Source organism: Chlorocebus sabaeus, chromosome 1 (genome assembly GCF_047675955.1).
Source record: "Chlorocebus sabaeus isolate Y175 chromosome 1, mChlSab1.0.hap1, whole genome shotgun sequence".
In the NCBI taxonomy this organism is placed as follows: Eukaryota; Metazoa; Chordata; class Mammalia; order Primates; family Cercopithecidae; genus Chlorocebus; species Chlorocebus sabaeus.
In genome coordinates, this window is record NC_132904.1 from 30368553 (window position 1) to 30389111 (window position 20559).

A 20559-nucleotide genomic window follows, 5' to 3' on the forward strand; every position below is an offset into this window, starting at 1 on the left:
ATTACTTCTAATACTATTAGAAGCCTTGTGGTTCGTCATGCTTAAGAAGACTCTGAGCTCACTAAGCAGGTAGAGTTTATAATTATAAGACGATGGAGGATCTCAAATAACCTTGTTGATGCTAATGATTAACCTTCCCTGTTTCACTTTGGCCCATGAAGAAGGCTTGGGAAAGGGATCTTTGGTGCTTTCATTTTTTAAAGATGACAGTGATGATTTTTATTAGTTACTGAGTCCCTGGCCCAGAAGCCAGGAGGAGATGTGGTCCTGGGCAAACCCCATTCCCCCATGGGCTTCAGCTCAGTCATCTGCAGACAGGGAGCAGAGCACATGGTGATTTCCAAGGCCTCTGAAGGGTGCAAACTAGAGGGGCAGACACAGAGGGAGTGTTCTTATGGTTTATGATTTTTTCCTCCTTAAAGTCCCAAACAATCAGCTGAGGACTTACGTTACTTGGATCCTAGTTAACAAAAGTTTTTGGAATTTTGTGTTTTGTTTTGTGTTTGGTGCTTTAGCACAGGAATAGCCAGTTTGTGGATCACATGCTACAGGCTTAAGCAGGTGCGCCCTGCTCCGCAGACTGCAGCTGCCCTCACACGAGCAGCTCTGCATTCTGCCAGGTTTTATCACTCGGGGCCCTCAGGTGCAGCATCTCACCCTCCTGTGAACAAAGCTCACACTGTTTCCTGGTGCTGGTAGAATCCCTTGTGATCCATCTGCAGCAGCCTGGGGGATGTAAATCCCAGCTTTTACCACCCCACCTAACGCAGGCAAAGCCCCTGGTAGAAATGAGCCTGTGAAGCCTGGGAGACATTACTGTGGCCAAAGGCTTGAGCCACAGGCAGGCATTTGCTTTACTCTCTAAGTAGTAGTGACCCAGACCTGACCAACCCTTTCTCCAGGGGTCAGTGTCTTCACCTACAAATGGGAACCACTTACCAGCCTGCCTTCCACACAACAAAAGGAAGCTAATGCAATAGAAGGAGAAGGTGTGCCCAGTAAGTGCTTTTGAAGTAGGTGTTACCTGAATATATAACTAGCCACAGTTAGATTCAGTGTGATGATGATTATGATGACGAGGATGAGGATGAAGATGACAGCTAGCATTTATTGAGTGCTTCCTGTGAACCAGGCCCTGTGCTAAAACCTTTATAGACATTGTGTCAGGCAATCTTCCCAATATGAGACAAGTCCTAGTACTATAACCTTTTTATAGGGGTAGAAACTGAAGCTTAGAGGTTAAAGGTGACATGCTTAGGAGGCAACAGATGACCCAGGTGTGTCTAAATCTGAAGCCCTTCGTGCCTTTGCTCCCCTTACCCATTTATTTCTCTCCTGTTTTCTTCATTCTTTGAACAAACATTTATTGAACGTTTAATATATGCCAGACCCAGAGCTAGGCACTGTAGCTGCAGTAATTAGCACTATTTGAGTCTTGCTGTCATTGAGGCAAGGTCAGGGTAGAGAGATTAAACAAATAACCCAAATTATAAATACATAACTGCTCATCATGATGATATTGTAAAGCTAAAGATCAGGGTGCTTTGTGTGTAATGGGAAAGATTGCATTTAAACTGGGTCCAAGGACAGCTATTTGGAGGGAGACATATTTGAATTAAAGCATGAGCAGAAGTTAGCCAGGAAAAGAGAGAGAAGAAAAGGTTCCAAGCAGTGAATGGCCAGTGCGGAGGCCCAGAGGCAGGAACAATCTTGGTGTCTTAGAGAAAGAACCAAAGAAGGCCAGTGAGTCTAGCATTAGCTTGGCCAGTACAGTAGCCACTAGCCACATGGGGCCAGTTTAATTACTTAAGTTATATTAAAATTCAGCTCCTCAGCTGCATAGCCAAATTTCAAGTGCTCAGTAGCCACAGATGGCTGCCATCTTGAACTGCTCAGGTGCTACTGAGCCGTTCAATTCTGTGATGGTGGAGCCATAATAACTTATATAACACTCAGGGCATCAGTAGTCTCAGCAGCATTAGCAGAAGGAGGGATGGGAGCTGAGGCTGAGAGCAGGGAAGGGCCAGATCACACACCACTTTGTGGGCAGCAGAGTTAGGATTTCATTCTGAGCAAGCTGGGAAGCCACTGAAAGGTCATAAGCATGAAAGTGGTCAGATCACATTTACATTTTAAGATCTCTTGGGCTGCTATTGTCTGGGTCAGAAAGCAGTCTAGCCAGGAGGCTCCTGCCCAGAGGAGCAGGGATGAGAGTAGCCCAGACCCAGCGATGGGGAAGAGGTGGGGAGAAGTTTCTAGAAATAGAAGTGGTGGGGCAAGGGCTCTGGGCTAGCATCTCGGGATCATGCACTCATGGAGACAAGCCCTCTGCTGATGGGGGGTGCCACGGGCTCTTCCCTGTCTGCTCCATTTGGGAGCCTAGAACTAGACTGAAGTGAGGGTTAAGAAGTTTAAGTCCACCTGAGAGCCAGCCCCAGAAGCTTTGCCATATTCCAGCCTCAATGTCTTGGCCAGGACACTGTGGCCTTCCCCTGAGACCCCTGAGGACCATCTCTGGCTCTCCCCCAACCCTGATGACAATGCTTTCCCCAAACAGAAACCCTAATCGATAGTTTGATGGGCACAAGGGGAGGTATGAAGACAACAGGTTGGTAGTTTATACAATGAGCCCATTCTGGAAAGTCCAGGACATGTGGTCACGGTGCCTATGGCTCGGGTGATGTTTCATGGTCTCAGATATTCCCTAACACAAAAATGAGAGGTTGCCTTTCAGTGCTGACGTGCCATCCAAAGGCCAAGACCTGGCCAATGAGGACAAAGTGACATCCTGGGGCTTTCTGCAATGTTCCCATTGGGTCTTCAATGAAAATGAATAGCTCTCTTTACCATTTACTAAGCACTTACTATGTGCTAAGCGTAACACTGTGCCAAGTGTTCTGCTTACGTTATCTCATTTAATCCTTGTCCTAGCTCCATTAGGGAGTGTTATCATGTCCATTTGCATCTGAGGAAACTGGAGGTGTAATGACTTGCAAGTAAGTACAGGGCTGAGATTTCAACACATTTCCTCAAAGTCTGTGCTTTTTACATTGTGCTATGCACACTCACACATGCACGCACACACACACACATGCACATATGCACACATGTTCCCAGACCCTTCTGTTCACTCTCCTGCCCACTCAGTTGAGATCCAAGGCCCAGGAACTCCTCAGGGTCTGGGCCCAGATTGACAATAGTTCAAACAGCAGGACTATTTTTAACTTAGTGCCCGCTGAAGGTGCCCAGACACACAAGCTACAAAACTGTCAGAGCTGGCCAAAGCAAAACAACCCCTTCCCTCTCTGTTTGGTCTCTTCTCTCCACCTACGCCACTCCCGACCCACCTCCACTGCAGAAATGCCAGTAGGGGGTATGCTGGGCCCAGGAACCAAGCCTACAGTCCTGGGTTCGCTGCCAGGCACCTCCCTGCTCCTGAGCCTCAGAGCTTCTCTGCACCAGCCTGGCATGGGGTGTGGGCTCCATGGCTGGACTGCAAATGTCATGGGGATATGATAAACTTGTTTTGGAAACCCTGCAACTCAGGCCCCCACCCCAGCTTCTGGAGTGCTTGCAATCAACAATTGAGGATATATCCTTTGGCCACATTTTAAAAGTGTCCAGGCTCAAGGCCAACCAAGCCTCTCCAAATCCCACAGACTGCAGAGAGCCTGCGCCATGTCTCCCCTCAATCCCCACCAGCTGCAGGGACATAGTCAAGATGACGAAAGTTGTGAGCCAGGGAGAGCTGCACCCTGAAGCACAACTGGCATTTACAGAGAAATATAGTGGGTTCACGGTGGTGCTACAGATCCACCACCCAGTGCTGGTGGAGGTTGATTTGGGAACCTGCCTCAATATTAACATGGCAGTAATGACTTCAGCCCCCTGCCCCTGCCACCACCAGCCAAGCGAGGCCTTGACTAGTCAACCAATGAGTACCTTCAAAGCTATCACTGCAGAACTAGGAACAGAGAGAACAGGGTTATCTCGGCAAGACCCACAGAAGAAACTCCCACCAGCCTCATAAACTCCTCTCATGCTGACCTGTACTGTGTTCCTCCTACCAAGCCAGATCCCCTTCCTCCAAAACACGGGAGAAATCATCAAAATCAAAAGGGCAATGTTTTTCCTCCCGCCTCTTGCCATTTTGGCATTTCAATGAAAGCTTGTTGTCTATTCACACTTAACAATTCACCTTTGTTTATGACTCCATTTGTTTTCTCTTTTCCTAAAAGATTAAATCAAAACAACAGATCGATCAGGGGATAGTAATAGACACATCTCAAAAGGGTGGGGAAGGTTAAGTGAGCATCCGACAATAGCAAATGCTTAACAAATCTTAGCTAATAATGGTTCATTAAATGTCTATTGAACACCTGCTGTGAAAGACATGATAAAGTAGTAGTTATGAACATTAGCTTTGGAATGAGAACTCTCTGGTTCCACCATCTGGATAAAATTCTTAAGCTCTCTGGGCTTCCAATTCCTCCTCAATAAAATGAAAATCATGATAGTATCACACAGGGTTGTTATAAGGATGAAATGAGATACTCTATGTGAAGCCTTTAACAAGCACTTGGCATTTAATAAGTGCTCCATAAGTATCAGCTAATAGTGGAGGAGAAAAAGAGATGAATCTTTCCAGTAAGGTGGGCCCAGTGTTGTGACACCAAGGAACACACAGGTGCTCTCTATGAGGCTCATAAGGGGTCTAACCCAGACGGTCAGTTCAGAGAAGCCTTCCTGAAGAGGTCTTGTGAGAAGTCCACTGTGTAGAAGTGGAGAGTGGGGAGTCTGTGCAAAGGTCCTGAGGCAGGAGAAAGCCACGCCCCCAATAGAACCATTTGACCCAAGGGAAGGGAAAAAGTTGGGAAGCAGAGAGAGATAAGGCTGGAGATCTAGGTGGGGGTCAGTCTGTGAAAGGCCTACTTACTGTGCAGCCTTCATCCTGGAAGAAATGGGAAGCCACTGCAGGAAGTTCAGCCGGCAAGCTGGCATGACCCAGTGGCACTGAGAGAGGTCACCCCAAGCAGCAGTGTGGGGCACAGGATGTCATTCCTGCCCTTCCTTCATTCAGCAGTGGCAGTGTACATACTAGATGATGCAGCAGGAATAGTTGTACAGCATAATGTAGTATAGTATAGCATAGCATAGCATAGCATAGCATAGCATAGTATAGTATAGTAACACAGTACAGTATAGTTGGTATAGTATAGTGTAGCACAGTACAGTATAGTTAGTATACTACAAGTACAGTGCAGTATAGTTAGTATAGTATAGTGCAGTATAGTTAGTATAGTACAGTATAGCATAGTTAGTACAGTCTAGTTTGTATAGTACAGTATGTAGAGTAGAATGTAATATATGGTACAGCATAGTATAGTATAGTATGTACAATATAGTATAGTTAGTACAGTACAGTATGGTATGGTATAGTATGCTGCAGTATAATACAATATATTATAGTTGGTACAGTACAGTATAGTTAGCATAATACAGCACAGTATAGTATAGCACAGTACAGTATAGTTAGTATAGTGTAGTGCAGTATAGTTAGTATAGTACAGTAGAGTATAGCATAGTTAGTACAGTCTAGTTTGTATAGTACAGTATGTATAGTAGAATGTAATATATGGTACAGTATAGTTAGCATAGTACAGTATAATGTAGTTAGTATGGTACAGTGTAGTACAGCATGTACAGTAGAATGTAATATATGGTGCAGTATAGTTAGTATAGTACAGCATAGTATAGTTAGTACAGTATAGTATAGTATGATTAGTATAGTATGCTGCAGTATAATACAATATAGTACACTTGGTACAGTACAGTATAGTTAATATAATACAGAACAGTATAGTATAGCATAGTACAGTATAGTTAGTATAGTATACTACAGTATAATACAATATAGTATACTTAGTACAGTACAGTTAGTATAGTACAGTATAGTACAGTATACTGTGGTGTAGTAAATATAATATAGTGTCATGCAATATAGTATAGTTGGTACAGTACAGTACAGTTGGTATAGTACAGTGTAGGATAGTGTAGTTAGTACAGTACAGTAATAGTATAGTTAGTATAGTGCAGTACAGTACAGTGCAGTATGATATAGTATAGTATAGTTGGCATGGTATACTACAGTATAGTCAGTATAGCTGGTCTGGTATAGTACAGTATAATGTAGTTAGTGTAGTATAGCATAGTATAGTATAGCATAGTTAATATAGTGTGGTACAGTACAGTATAGTTGCTATAGTATGGTACAGTATAGTTAGCAGAGTATGGTATGGCATAGAACAGTATAGTTAATATAGTACAGTATGGCGTGGCATAGAACAGTATAGTTAGTACAGTACGGTATGGCGTGGCATAGAACAGTATAGTTAGTACAGTACAGTATGGCGTGGCATAGAACAGTATAGTTAGTACAGTACGGTATGGCGTGGCATAGAACAGTATAGTTAGTACAGTGCGGTATGGCGTGGCATAGAACAGTATAGTTAGTACAGTACGGTATGGCGTGGCATAGAACAGTATAGTTAGTACAGTACGGTATGGCGTGGCATAGAACAGTATAGTTAGTACAGTACGGTATGGCGTGGCATAGAACAGTATAGTTAGTACAGTACGGTATGGCGTGGCATAGAACAGTATAGTTAGTACAGTACGGTATGGCGTGGCATAGAACAGTATAGTTAGTACAGTACGGTATGGCGTGGCATAGAACAGTATAGTATAGTACAGTCTGGTGTGGTATAGTACAGTATAGTTAGTACAGTATGGTATGGTGTGGTATAGAACAGTATAGTTAGTATAGTATGGTATGGTGTGGTATAGAACAGTATAGTTAGTATAGTACGGTATGGTGTGGTATAGAACAGTATAGTTAGTATAGTACAGTATAGTGTGGTATAGAACAGTATAGTTAGTACAGTACGGTATGGCGTGGCATAGAACAGTATAGTTAGTACAGTACGGTATGGCGTGGCATAGAATAGTATAGTTAGTATAGTACGGTATGGTGTGGCATAGAACAGTATAGTTAGTATAGTACGATATGATGTGGCATAGAACAGTATAGTATAGTACGGTATGGTGTGGTATAGTACAGTGTAGTTAGTATAGTACGGTATGGTGTGGTATAGAACAGTATAGTTAGTATAGTATGGTATGGTGTGGTATAGAACAGTATAGTTAGTATAGTACAGTATAGTGTGGTATAGAACAGTATAGTTAGTATAATACAGTATGATGTGGTATAGAACAGTATATTCAGTATAGTATGGTGCAGTACAGTTACTATAGAATAGCACAGTGGCTGCTCAGTGATACTGAGCACCTACTATATGCCCAGCAGTGTGCTAGATACTGCAGGTTTACATCTGGAAACACAAATCCCTGCCCCCTCGTGTACACAGACCGTGAGCTTCATGAATAAATACACCATAGAATATGCTTGAATATTCCATGTAAAATGCGGAGCAGTGGGGAGAATGTGCAGACCCAACTTGATGGTCAGAGGAGGCCTCACTGGAAGGTGATTTTGAACCAGGATTGAGATGAGGGCGTGCACAAGCATCCAAGGGAAGAGCGTGCTGGACAAGTGGAAGAGCAACTGCGAAGTCACTGATATGGAATGTGCCTGCACATTTCCGGAGAGCCTGAAGCCAGGGTGGCTGGGGCAAAGCAAGCAGGGGGCTAAGAGAAGCGGTGGAGACTGAGTGTGAGCTGGAGGGGCAGATCTGGTGCCACCATTTTAAAAACTCATATACTACTCTGGGACAATGCTTGTCCAGGTGTCTCAGGTTGTGACTGACAGCCTGAGTTATCATTTAAGTCAGCACAGAGTTAATGTTTTGCTTTCTACCCTTCATGAGCTCTAGTCTCTTTGCTTCTACTTGTGTCTCTTCCAGTCTGTTCTCCACACAGGAGCAAGAGAGATCTTCTTAAATTGAGGATCTTTGCTCTACACTTTGATATAAAGTCCCAAGTCCTTACTATGGTCTCCTAGGAAGCCCCTGCATGGGCCTCGATCAAAATCAGATTTATTTATTCTCATCAGGTTGGGTGAGATTGAATACAAGTGCTCCTCAAAGCCACATCTTAAAGCATCTTGACATCTGCCACCTACTAATCCCCCCAAAGTGCCTAATGTGGTGTCTTCTACTACAAAGGCATTCAATTAGTGTTTGCTCATTTGGGTATGACTTGAGGTCTGAATGTGGCCTCTGTATCCCTTTCCACTGCTATAAATTATTCTATTTCAGATGCTGATTCCAACTGCTTGAAAACAAGTGGCATCAAAAGTCAAGACGGTCACAGTCATAGTAGAACAAGTAAGTGCAGGATGCCGGTTTTCATTTCTAATTTCTTAAAACCATTCCTAAGACAAAGTCATCTACTTTAATAAGCTTTGAAACTAAACATTTGAGTTGGACCAGTTACTCCCCAAGGAAGGTAGTAAAGAAATCAATGATTGCTTTTATATGTATTATCAAAGTCAGATTGATTTCTTCTCATAAGAGTGGGTGAGATTGAGCATCTGACAATAGCAAATGGTAAACAAATCATAGCTAATAATTATCCATTAAATGTCTGTTGAACACCTACTATGAAAGACATGATCATAGTTGTAAACATTAGCTTTGGAATGCAAACTCTCTGGGTTCGAGTTCTAGCTCCACCATCTGGAGCCAGGTCCAATCCTGGGTCCACTGTGGCTTCTTCTCAGAGGAGGATAACAAACAAAACACTGGGAACTGGCAATCCTATTAGCTTCCCCAGCACTAAGAGATCTGCCCAGAGCAGTGTCAAGCTTGTACTTTCACCAACGTGTGTGAAGAAAACAATTGCTATATGCTGGACGTGATTCTAACCACTTGGTATGTATTAAATCATTAAATCCTCTAACCTATCCTAGGAGACAGGTACTCTTATTATCCCATTTTATAGATAAAGTAACTCTAAGAGTTTATGGTTATAAAGGTACAAAGAGGTGAATTCAGGACCCAGACCCAGGCAGTGGGACTCCAGAGCTGGTCTTAACCACCAATCATAGAATAAGAGAAATACCAGCCTCTCATGAAAAATGAAATTTCAGGATCTGTCCACCCAGACAGTTGTGGCTATGGAATCGGTACAACCATGCTTCCTGTCAGAAAAAACAATGAAAAGATCATCTGATGGTCATTTCATTCATTCCATAAAAATTAAACTGTAGTTCCATAGAACATCTGTGAGTCATAGTGTTGCCAGTCAATGTAAATTGGGTGTCTCTGAATGTGTGTTTCACAGTTGCTTTGATGGGAGACACAGACATGTCACAGCTCAGTAAGTTTCCAGGTAGAGCAATCAGTCATAACAATGGGAAATATTCCCACAAAACAGCAATTCTCATGAGCTAGTGAGAAATTGTACATCTCTTCTCTTACAAAAACAAGCTGGGCACGGTGGCTCACGCCTGTAATCCCAGCACTTTGGGAGGCTGAGACGGGTACAGCCCCTGAGGTCAGGAGTTTGAGGCCAGCCTGGTCAACATGGCGAAACCCCATCTCTACTAAAAATACAAAAAATTAGCCAGGTGTGATGGTAGGTGCCTGTAATTCCAGCTACTTGGGAGGCTGAAGCAGGAGAATCACTTGAACCTAGGAGGCAGAGGTTGCAGTGAGCCAAGATCACGCCATTGCTCTCCAGCCTGGGTGACAGAGTGAGACTCTGTCTCAAAAATAATAATAATAAATTAAAAAAACAATTGTAAATAGCTAATGTTTTCCCCTTTTCAAAGGCCTCCAAAGTTCTCATCTATGGGAATTTGTACGAGACCTGCTTCTATCTCCTGAAGAAAACTGTGGCATTCTGGAATGGGAAGATAGGGAACAAGGAATTTTTCGGGTGGTTAAATCAGAAGCCCTGGCAAAGATGTGGGGACAAAGGAAGAAAAATGACAGAATGACATATGAAAAGTTGAGCAGAGCCCTGAGGTAAGTTAATAGCATAAAATACCATGAGGCTTCAAGAAGAGTTATATAAAATTGCTGGCTGTAGAAAATTACACTGTTTTCGCAGGTTTTTTACTTGATAATGGAAAGGTCATGAGATAAAACTTTGGTTGTTAGTTACAGGTAGGATTATGATTTGTAACTTGATGCGCCGTCCTTAGCATTCTTGGCAATATTCCCCAGGGAATCCAGGCCATCTCGCACACCCACACACAGACACAAAAATACACATTTTGAACTGAGAATGGTGAGTTTCAGTCTTCAAGATGTCTGTGAAAGGTTTAAGTGTAAGTTGATAACAGGGCGTGAAAATACCAGGGTAACCAAAGACCAGCCTTGTCACCTGAGAGGAATGAGGAGACAGTGTTTGTGTTCTGTTGTTTTCCTAGGGTGCAAGCTCTCCCAGAATTTCTCTTCTGCTTGCTTTTTCAGATACTACTATAAAACAGGAATTCTGGAGCGGGTCGACCGAAGGTTAGTGTACAAATTTGGAAAAAATGCACACGGGTGGCAAGAAGATAAGCTATGATCTGCTCCAGGCATCAAGCTCATTTTATGGATTTCTGTCTTTTAAAACAATCAGATTGCAATAGACATTGGAAAGGCTTCATTTTCTTCTCTCTTTTTTTTAACCTGCAAACATGCTGATAAAATTTCTCCACATCTCATTTTACATTCGGATTCACAGTTGTTGTCTATGGGGGGTGACAGCAGCGACTCTTAAGAAATCCTTTCTTCTCTGTAAGGGGATGAGGGGATGATCTTTTGTGGTGCCTTGATCAAACGTTATTTTCCTCGAGTTGTGGAATGACAACAGCCCATGCCATTGGTGCTGATCAGAGAAAAACTATTCAATTCTGCCATTAGAGACACATCCGATACTCCCATCCCAAAGGTTCAAAAGTGTTCAAATAACTGTGGCAGCTCACCAAAGGTGGGGGAAAGCATGATTAGTTTGCCGGTTACGGTAGGAGAGGGTGAGATATAAGACATTCATACTTCAGATTTTAAATTATTAAAGTCAAAAATCCATAGAAAACTATCCTTTTTTTTTTTTTTTTTTTTTTTGAGACGGGTTCTCGCTATGTTGCCAGGGGCTGGTCTTGAACTCCTAGGCTCAAGCGATCCTCCCACCTCGGCCTCCCAAAGTACTGTGATTACATGTGTGAGCCACGGCACCTGGGCAGAAAAGTATCTTAATTAGTGAAAGAGCTGAGCCATCGAACTGGGACATAATTGGATTTAGCATAAGTTCATAGTAAGTTTCTTAACCAGAGCATCTTTTTGACCACTCAGCAAAACTTCCACAGACATCTTTCTGGACTTAAACACTTAACATTAACCACATTATTAATTGTTGCTGAGTTTATTACCCCTTCTAACTGATGGCTGACATCTGATATGCAGAGTTAGTCAACAGACACTGGCATCAATTACCAAATCACTGCTGTTTCTATGATTCAAGCTGTTAACACAATAAAATCATAATTCATTGATTCTATCTCTGGTCCAGATGTTAAACATTTATAAAACCGGAAATGTCCTAACAACTCTGTAACGGTCAATTAAATTGCTAGTCTTTGTTTTGTCTTCCTACCTGATGTGTATTCAAATGCTGAAACACATACTCCCTTGACAAAAATAGTGACAGTGAATTTACACCAATAAATGTTCATGGGTTAAAGTCTGCACTGACATTTTCTCATCAATCACTGGAATGTAAGTTATTAGTGGCTTACAGCTAGGTGGACTGCCCCTAGGACTTCTATTTCACCAGAGCAGGAATCAATTGGTGAGGCACTGAACCGCTGTACAGGCTGAAGACCTCCGTACTTAAAGTTGAACTTCAAAGTAACCTGTTTTAAAAAATGTGAATTACTGTAAAATAATCTGTTTTTGGATTCATGTGTTTTCCAGGTGGATATAGTTTGTAAACAATGTGAATAAAGTATTTAACGTGTTCAACTGTCTGTGTATCGTTCAATTCAGCATGGTAGGCTCAGCAAAACACTGACAACCTGTAAAACCTTTGGTGACTCTTCCATTTCCTAGTAGTTGTGGTTGGAGATTTATCTTTTACTTTTGGAGATGGGTTTTTGCTTGTTGCCCAAGCTGGCCTTGAACTCCTGGGCTCAGGTGATCCTCCCATCTCAACCTCCCAAGTACCTGGATTACTATGAACCTTTGCTACATCCACACCACACCCAGCAGGCTGGAGATTTTTAAAGAGCCCAAAAAGATGCAAGAAATATATGGGGTAATCTTACCCTCCACCTTTAATATCGTAAGACAGAGGTTCCCATCACAAAATGGAGTTCATTGGCGCGCATAGCCTACAGATGCATTTTTGTTTGGTGCACATAGCATTGTCTGTTTTTTTGAGCTTTTCTTTTATTTCTTACTGTGACTTCATTGCCTTATTTAGAAATCGAAAGATTCACCTAAAAATCCAGATTTCTAGCTTCTCTTTTAAAATCGTATCTGGCAACACTAGTTTCTCAGTCTCTTGTGGTGTTAATTTCCTGGAGCTAAATTGAAGTTGCACCTTTGCACAGAGGATTTGGTCACTTTCTACTGCCTTCTGGACATACAGGTTGTCAGCTGTCATTCAACTTTGTTCTTGCACTACTGATGGTTGTTGTTAAAGCACCCAGAATGCCTTTACATTTTGAATGTGGGACCCACGTCCTGGCCATCTGAAGAGGTAAGTACCATGTTAATGGACCAGTCAGGATGAAAGGAAAGACTGTCCAGGAGAAGAGAAATCAGCTAACGGGGGGAATGGGGAGTTTTCAGGCAAGAGCTTGGCAGTGACAATAAAGCAGAGCCGAGCAGCTCAGAGGCATGGCAGGGACTGGGGTGGGGCAAACAGGCAGAAGTGGGCAGGACTGCAGAGAAACACACTGGCTAGGAGATGTGGATGCTTTCCCTCCCACCTCCGGGCACCAAGCAGTTCAGAGAACAAAAACATTCATCCTTCTTGCCACTCAAGAAATTTTCATTTTAGGAAACCATTAAACTAGCATCCTCTTTGGATTAGCTTTCTAGGGCTGCCTGTGAAAAATTACCAAAATTGGTGGCTTAAAACAACAGAAATGTCTTCTCTCGCCGTTCTGGAGGCTACAAGTCTGAAATCAAGGAAGCCATAGGGTCTAAGAAAGAATTCTTCCAAAAAGAAAAAGAAAAGAAAAAAAAAGAAGAAGAAAGAATCCTTCCCTTCTTCTTCCTGCTTCTGGTGACTCCACGCCATTTTGTGACTTGTGGCTGAAAAACTCCAATCTCTGCCTCAGTCTTCACATAACCTGCTCCTTCTTCTACCCTTTGGTCTCTTAGAAGGACACTTACTATTTGATTTAGGCCTCACCTAAGTAATCAGGATAACTTCTTGATTTTTTTTTTGGAGACAAAATTTCGCTCTTGTCACTCAGGCTGGAGTGCAGTGGTGCAATCTTGGCTCACTGCATCCTCTGCCTCCCGGGTTCAAGCAATTCTCCTGCCTCAGCCTCCCAACTACCTGGAGCTCCAGGCACACACCACCATGCCCAGCTAATTTTTTGTATTTTTTAGTAGAGATGGAGTTTCACCATGTTGGCCAGGCAGATCTCGAACTCCTGACCTCAAGTGATTCACCTGCCCAGGCCTCCCAAAGTGCTGGGATTACAAGCATGAGCCACCACGCCCAGCCTCCTCTTGATCTGTAACTTATGACATTGCAAAAATCCTTTTTCCAAATGAGTCACACTCACAGGTTCCAGGGATCAGAACATGGATATATCTTTTGGGGGATCACTGTCCACTTAGCCACACTCTTTAAAGTAAGAGTTTTACTTAAACATATAGCTCCATAATACAATTCATTGAAGGACAGAAAATACAAGGGACTGTTTAAAATGCTACACTTAGCCTAGCACTGTGGCACACACCTGTAATCCCAGAACTTTGGGAGGCAAAGACAGGCGGATCACTTGAGCTTAAGAGTTCGAGACCAGCCTGGCCAACATGACGAAACCCCATCTCTACTAAAATTACAAAAATTGGCTGGGCATGGGGGTGTGCACGTATAGTCCCAGCTACTAGGGAGGCTGAGGCGGGAGGATAGCTTGAGCCCAGGAGGTTGAGGCTGCAGTAAGCTGTGATTGCGCCACTGCACTCAAGTCTGAGTGACAGAGTGAGATGCTGTCTCAAATAAATTAATAAACACACTGCTACACTTTGAGCAAACAATACCAAAGCAAAACAACAAAAAAATTAAAGCCATAGATAATGCAAAATTCGCTTATCAAATAGTCAAATGAGGGAATAAGTACTTCCTTTGTTAAAAGGATCTGCAATAGAGCTTTCCATAGCAAACTTTCCTTATATTAATATGTGATTGTTTACCTTTTTCAGAGGTTCAAAATTATACAGAGCTGGCCAGGTGCAGTGGCTCACACCTGTAATCCCAGTACTTTGAAAGTCCAAGGCGGGCAGATCACTTGAAGTCAGGAATTCAAGGTCAGCCTGGCCAACATGGTGAAACTCTGTCACTACTAAAAATACAAAAATTAGCTGGACATGGTGGGTTGTATCTGTAATCCCAGCTACTCGGGGCCTGAGAAACAAGAATCACTTGAACTCGATTCAAGCGATTACAGAGGCGGAGGTTGCAGTGAGCCAAGATCGTGCCACTGCACTCCAACCTGGGCAGGAAAGTGAGAATCCACCTCAAAAAAAAAAAAAAAAAAAATTGTACAGAACTTTTTTAGTTGACTTCCACTAACTAACCCTTCACATCTTTAAAAGAGCTGATTTAAAAAAAAAAAAAAAAAAAAAAAAAAGTTAAGGCCTTCAGCTTGACTTACCAGAGAGTTTAAAGTAGAATCTGACCCTTTGCGCTTTGGTAATGCCATCAACTAACAGGCAAAGAAATGGCCCAAGTAGCTTGCTTGTGGCTTTTCTCCCAGAAAAGTGAGTGCTAAGAAGTTCTTAAACACTTCTTTAGCACAGATCACAAATCAGAGTGATGCCCTTTATCCAGGAAAGAAAAAATTAATGTGATTGGTTTTGTTTTTGTTTTTCGTGATTGAGTCTCACTCTGTTGCCCAGGCTGGCGTGCAGTGGCACACTCTTGGCTCACTGCAACCTCCGCCTCCCAAGTTCAAGCAATTCTCCTACCTCAGTCTCCCAAGTAGCTGGGACTACAGGTGTGCACCACCACGTCTAGCTAATTTTTTGCATTTTTACTAAAGATGGGGTTTCAACATGTTGGTCATGCTGGTCTCAAACCCCTGACTTCAAATGATCTCCCCACCTCAGCCTCCCAAACTGCTGGGCATACAGGCATGAACCACCATGCCTGGTCGAATTAATGTGTTTTTAAACCAAAATTCTGACAATTTAATATGAAACAAACTAGGCGATCCTTCACAGTGTTTCTAAAAGCCCAGACCGAGTCCTCCTTTTAGAAGAACAAGTCTCACAAGCAACATGAGGTCAGAGATGACCAGGTCCATGCACATTTGTGTCTTTCCACAATGTCTGACTTTCATTAAAGTAATCTCAATCACAAAAGCCAGGAGCGTCATGGAGTTCCCAAGGAGGCAGTTTGCCTCAGTGCTTCCCATTCACTCAGTAGTCAGAGCTGCAGGCACACAGGCTCAAGCCACTCCACAAGTCAGTCAATACGGCAGACCATACATAATAGTATACTAAAATGTAAATGTTATAAACATTCCACAACAAAGTAACATTTAACATCAAAAGAAGAAGGATAGGGAAAAAGGGTTAATGAATCAGTTCAGGGAGAGCGACTAAGGCAAAAAGAATCTCCTGGTCTGGGCCAGGCAGTCCAAGAGCCTTCAGTGGCAGATGCCAGGTGATTATCACGATTAACAGCAAGATGGTGTTAGTTAAGATGGCCACTTAGAGCTGCACAAGTCCTGTTTCTTTTTATAGCCACAGTCCTCTGGTGAGGACTGATAGTGGAAAAGTGTGCTTGTTGATGTCCTCATCTGGTTGGATGCAGTCTTTATTTATTAAGCAAATATCTTGTCCCTGTTGGCAAAGTGCCCTGTGAAATATAAGATGGAGTATCTTTCTAAGATGGAGTTACTTATGTCAAGGGTGCTTGACACAACAAAAGAACAGATTTTTAAATATTAGGAGTCTAATATTTACATTTTTAGATAGTGGTGTAGCAGAGTATAGGTGAAAAACACCCTTTTTTTTGAGACGGAGTCTCGCTGTGTCACCCAGGCTGGAGTGCAGTGGCGCAATCTCAGCTCACTGCAACCTCCGCCTCCCAGGTTCAAGCAATTTTCCTGCCTCAGCCTCCAAGTGGCTGGGATTACAGGCACCCGCCACCATGCCCAGCTAATTTTTTTTGTATTTTTATTACAGATGGGGTTTCACCATAGTGGCCAGGCTGCTCTCGAACTCCTGACCTCATGATCCACCTGCCTCAGCCTCCCAAAGTGCTGGGATTACAGGTAGAAGCCACCACAGCCGGCCCGAAAAATACCTTTTAAGATGAGGATGCAAGAAATGAAAATGTTATGTCCACACAAAAATATGTACATAAATGTTCATACCAGCACTATTCATAATAGCCAAAAAGTAGAAACAGCCCAAATGTCCATCGAATGATAAATGGATAAATAAAACATAGTAAGTTCATACAGTGGAATATTATTTGGCAATTTAAAAAATGAAGCACTCATAGATGCTACAATGTGTAAGAATCTTGAAAATATTATGCTAAGTGAAAGAAGCCAGTCACAAAAGACCACATACTGTATGATTCCATTTAAGTGAAACGTGCAGAGCAGGCAAATCTTAGATTCATGACGGCCGAGGGCTGGGGGCAAGGTTAAGAAAGAAATGTAGAGTGGCTGCTAATTGGGATGATGAAAATGCTCTAAAATTGATTGTGGTGCTAGCTGCACAATTCTGTGAATCTACAAAAAAATTTACTCGTACACTTTAAATGGGTGGTTTTTATGGTATGTGAATTATATCTCAATAAAACTCTTATTTTTAAAAAGAGAAGAAAAAAGGAAGAAGAAAGAAACGAAAAAAAGGAGGAGGATGAGGGCAAGAAGGACAAGAAGAAGAGAGGATGAGGAGGAAGAAGAATGAGGAGGAGGAGAAAGGGAGGAGGAGAAGGAGAGCTGGGCATGGTGACGTGTGCCTGTAGTCTGAGTTATTCGGGAGGCTGAGGCCAGCCTGGGCAACATAATGATACGCCATCTCTAAAATAAATAAATAATGAAGAAGGCAGTGTGAATGACCAACTGTGTCAAACACTGCTGAGAGGCCATGTAAGACAAGGACTAAGAATGGACCGCTAGATATTTTTTGTGTGGTAAAATATACACACAACTTACCATTTAGCCATTTGTAGGTGTACAGTTCAGCAGCATTAAATACATTCACACTGTTGTGCAACCTTCACCACCAACCATCTCCAGAAGTTCTCACCTTTCCAAATAAAAAGCGCAGCAGCGCAATCTCGGCTTACTGCAACCTCCGCCTCCCGGGTTTAAGCGATTCTCCCGCCTCAGCCTCACGAGTAGCTGGGATTACAGGTGCACGCCACTACACGCAGCTAATTTTTGTATTTTTAGTAGAAACGGGGTTTCACCACGTCGGCCAGGCTGATCTCAAACTCCTGACCTCAGGTGATCCACCTGCCTTGGCCTCCCAAAGTGCTGGGTGTACAGGCATGAGCTGCTGCACCCAACCCAATAAATTTATTTTTCTATGTCTACAAATATAACAGTCTCAAAGCGTACTCAAATATAGGGGGAATTCAGGCAGGAGGGTTTGACAGAGGAGTAAAGAAATTTGAGCTAAAAGACCAAGAATGAGTTTGTATCTGTCTGTTAGTGGTCTAATGGTTTCCTAAAGCCCGTAACTTAGGAACTCCTGAAAGTACAAACTGGTTTGGTTTTTTGTTTTGTTTTTAGTTGTTGTTCTTGTTGTTGTTTTGAGACAAGGTCTCACTCTGTTGCCCAGGCTGGAGTGCAGTGGTGCAATCATGGCTCACTGCAGGCTCAACCTCCTGGGCTCAAGAGATCCTCCCGTCTCAGCCTCCCTAGTAGCTGGGACTACAGGCATGAGCTACCACACTCGGCTAATTTTTCTATTTTTTGTACAGACAGGGCTTTGCCATGTTGCCCAGGCTGGTCTCAAACTCCTGAGTTCAAGTGATCCTTCTGCCTTGGCTTCCCAAAGTGCTGGGATTACAGGCATGAGCCACCACACCCGGCACAAACTGGTTTTGAATATGAATGGAATAAAGATTTTCAAGGAAAACAAATTTTCATTTAGTATTCAGAACTCATCTTTAAAGTCTTCCATGTGATTTTCAACCATGATAGGCAAATATGGGTTTTAAAAAGAAGGAAGAGGAAAGTAACTAGTGGTTCTGAGTCCATATTTTTAAAACTCAATCATAGGTAAGTGAGCGAATGGACAAGAGATTTAAGTAATTTTCAAAGTTAGGGCATTTGCTATTTTATCAGTGGCTCAGAAGGCTGTCCAAAGGCTATAGATTTAAACAAATAACATGGTGTCCTCGAGATACTGGCATTTCCATTTTTAAGGGTAAATATCTGAAAATGATGATGTTCAAATTAAGAGTCTGGTGGCAGTTTACAGTTGTACATAGAGTCGAAAGAAATCAAATACCATCTCTATTCTTATATACGGATTATTTATTGTAAAAATGTAAGCAATTACAAATTGATCTGTTGCGAAATCAGTGCAAATTAACATTAATGTAATTTCAAGTGAAAAAAAAATGAATTTGATCAATTATAATCAGGAATAAACATTAAACCATGATGGTGCTCAAGTTATTTTCTGACGACACTGGTGTATTAAATGTGCTTTTCCTATGAGAACCTTAGAAAAATAAAAACTTCTGAGTGGATCATCTTTATCTTTCCTTTTTATATAATTATAGCCATATTTTAATATAATAGGCCATGAGGTGATATGTAAACATACATAATTTCAACAAATTTTATCAAATAAAATCATATTTCTAGCTAGAAACTTTCCTTCTAATCATTTTAAATGAATAATCCAACCAACTATCAAAACAAATTTTTTTTTTAATGACTGTTAAATCCTAACCTTCATTTTCCCCTGGGGAAAGAGCATTAAAATTGTTACACGATCTGCTATGGAAAGCGGGATTCTCTATTTTGAAGCCACTAGCTTGCATTTGCGCATCTAGCACCGGAGAATCTTCATCCAGTGATGAGCGGGTTACACAGGTGAACGCTAAGCTTCGCTGCACAGGCGCACGGCCTCGGCCTCACAGATTTGCCTTCTCCCTTGCAGCCAAGTGAGACTCAGACTGCACAAAGGTGTGAATCGCATTCTGTTTTAAGAGAACAAGATGGGCTGGTTAATCACGTCATACGAAGCAACGTGATATTTACTTAGTTTTAATATGTATGCAAATGAAAATAGTAATTCAGAATGCATTCACTTTAACTGTCTTAAATTGCCCAGGGCTAAAATGAAGAGTATGTGTTTTGCTGGTGACTTCTTTCATCTCTCAAATGAATTTCTGCCCAGCTGCTTAAGAAATCTAACAGTGGCAGGTAATGGCCCCTGCAGACTGTAATGCTGAGTGGTAACTAAGCCGCACCTACTCCAACCTAGCACACACGGCCTCTGCATGGCCAGGCTGCTCCCAGCTTACCTTAGGCTTCTCAGCATTGTACTTGTCCAGAAGAGTCTGGATGCGGGACCCGTATTCAGGGTGGACCTCAGTGAAGTTCTTGACCTAAGGCCAAAAGAAAATAAATGCAAGCATTACTCTAACTCCCTACTATATCACTCCCCAGTGACTGTGGTTTCCCAGTGTTTACTCTACAGGGGAGAAAGATGTTTCAGCAGGAGGCAGTACTGCAGGTGTTTAACAATGCCAGCCTCAGAGTTAAGACGCACGTCCAGTGAACGCTCTGACATATACTGGCTGAGCAACCTCGGACAGGTCACTTAACTTATCTGAGCTTGTCCCTCTGCCGAAATGCGCAAGAAAATGACACCTAGTCAGTATAATTTTAAAAATACTATTTGGTCTTTGCCCCCATTCCTGACACAGATCTAAAACCCTTCAAATTTACTGTCTTTTATATACTACTAAGATGATCCATGGGGGCCTAGATAGCTTCCTGAGGGAGGCTGGCACCAGGAAGAACAAGCATGCAATCAGAAGGTTAGAACTTCCAGCCCCACCCCCAAACCTCCAGGGAGGCGAGAGGGGCTGGAGATTGTGTTCAATCACCCATAGCCAATAATTTCATCAATCATGCCTATGTCATAAAACCTCCAGAAAAACCTGCAACTGGCAAGGTCAGCGAGCGTCTGGATTGGTGCACACTCCAGGAGCTGGAAGGGCGGTCCACCCAGGGAGGCAGAGAAGCTCTGAGGCCTTCCCCCGTGCCCCTCTTCCATTTGGCTATATTCTTTATCATAAATCGGTAATCATAAGTAAATCATTTTCCCGAGTTTTATGAGTCTTTCCAGCAAATTATCAAACCTGAGGAAAGGG

The 20559-nt window shown here is 42.6% G+C and overlaps 2 protein-coding genes across 2 annotated transcripts in view; one reads left to right on the top strand and one right to left on the bottom strand.

Annotated features, from left to right (window-relative positions):
• The window catches only part of ELF5 (E74 like ETS transcription factor 5), a 28139-nt gene extending 16167 nt beyond the window's left edge, over positions 1-11972 (top strand). The window contains exons 4-6 of the mRNA XM_008002316.3: positions 8277-8345; positions 9794-9989; positions 10440-11972. Of these exons, the coding sequence (XP_008000507.1) occupies positions 8277-8345; positions 9794-9989; positions 10440-10536 (362 nt within the window). The 3' untranslated portion in view covers positions 10537-11972. The remainder of the gene's footprint in view (positions 1-8276; positions 8346-9793; positions 9990-10439) is intronic.
• A 6711-nt stretch (positions 11973-18683) lies between these two features.
• Positions 18684-20559, bottom strand: part of CAT (catalase) — a 36140-nt gene continuing 34264 nt past the window's right edge. The window contains exons 12-13 of the mRNA XM_008002350.3: positions 19705-19788; positions 18684-19377 (exon numbers count right to left, since the gene is read on the bottom strand). Coding sequence (XP_008000541.1) covers positions 19312-19377; positions 19705-19788 — 150 coding nt within the window. The 3' untranslated portion in view covers positions 18684-19311. The remainder of the gene's footprint in view (positions 19378-19704; positions 19789-20559) is intronic.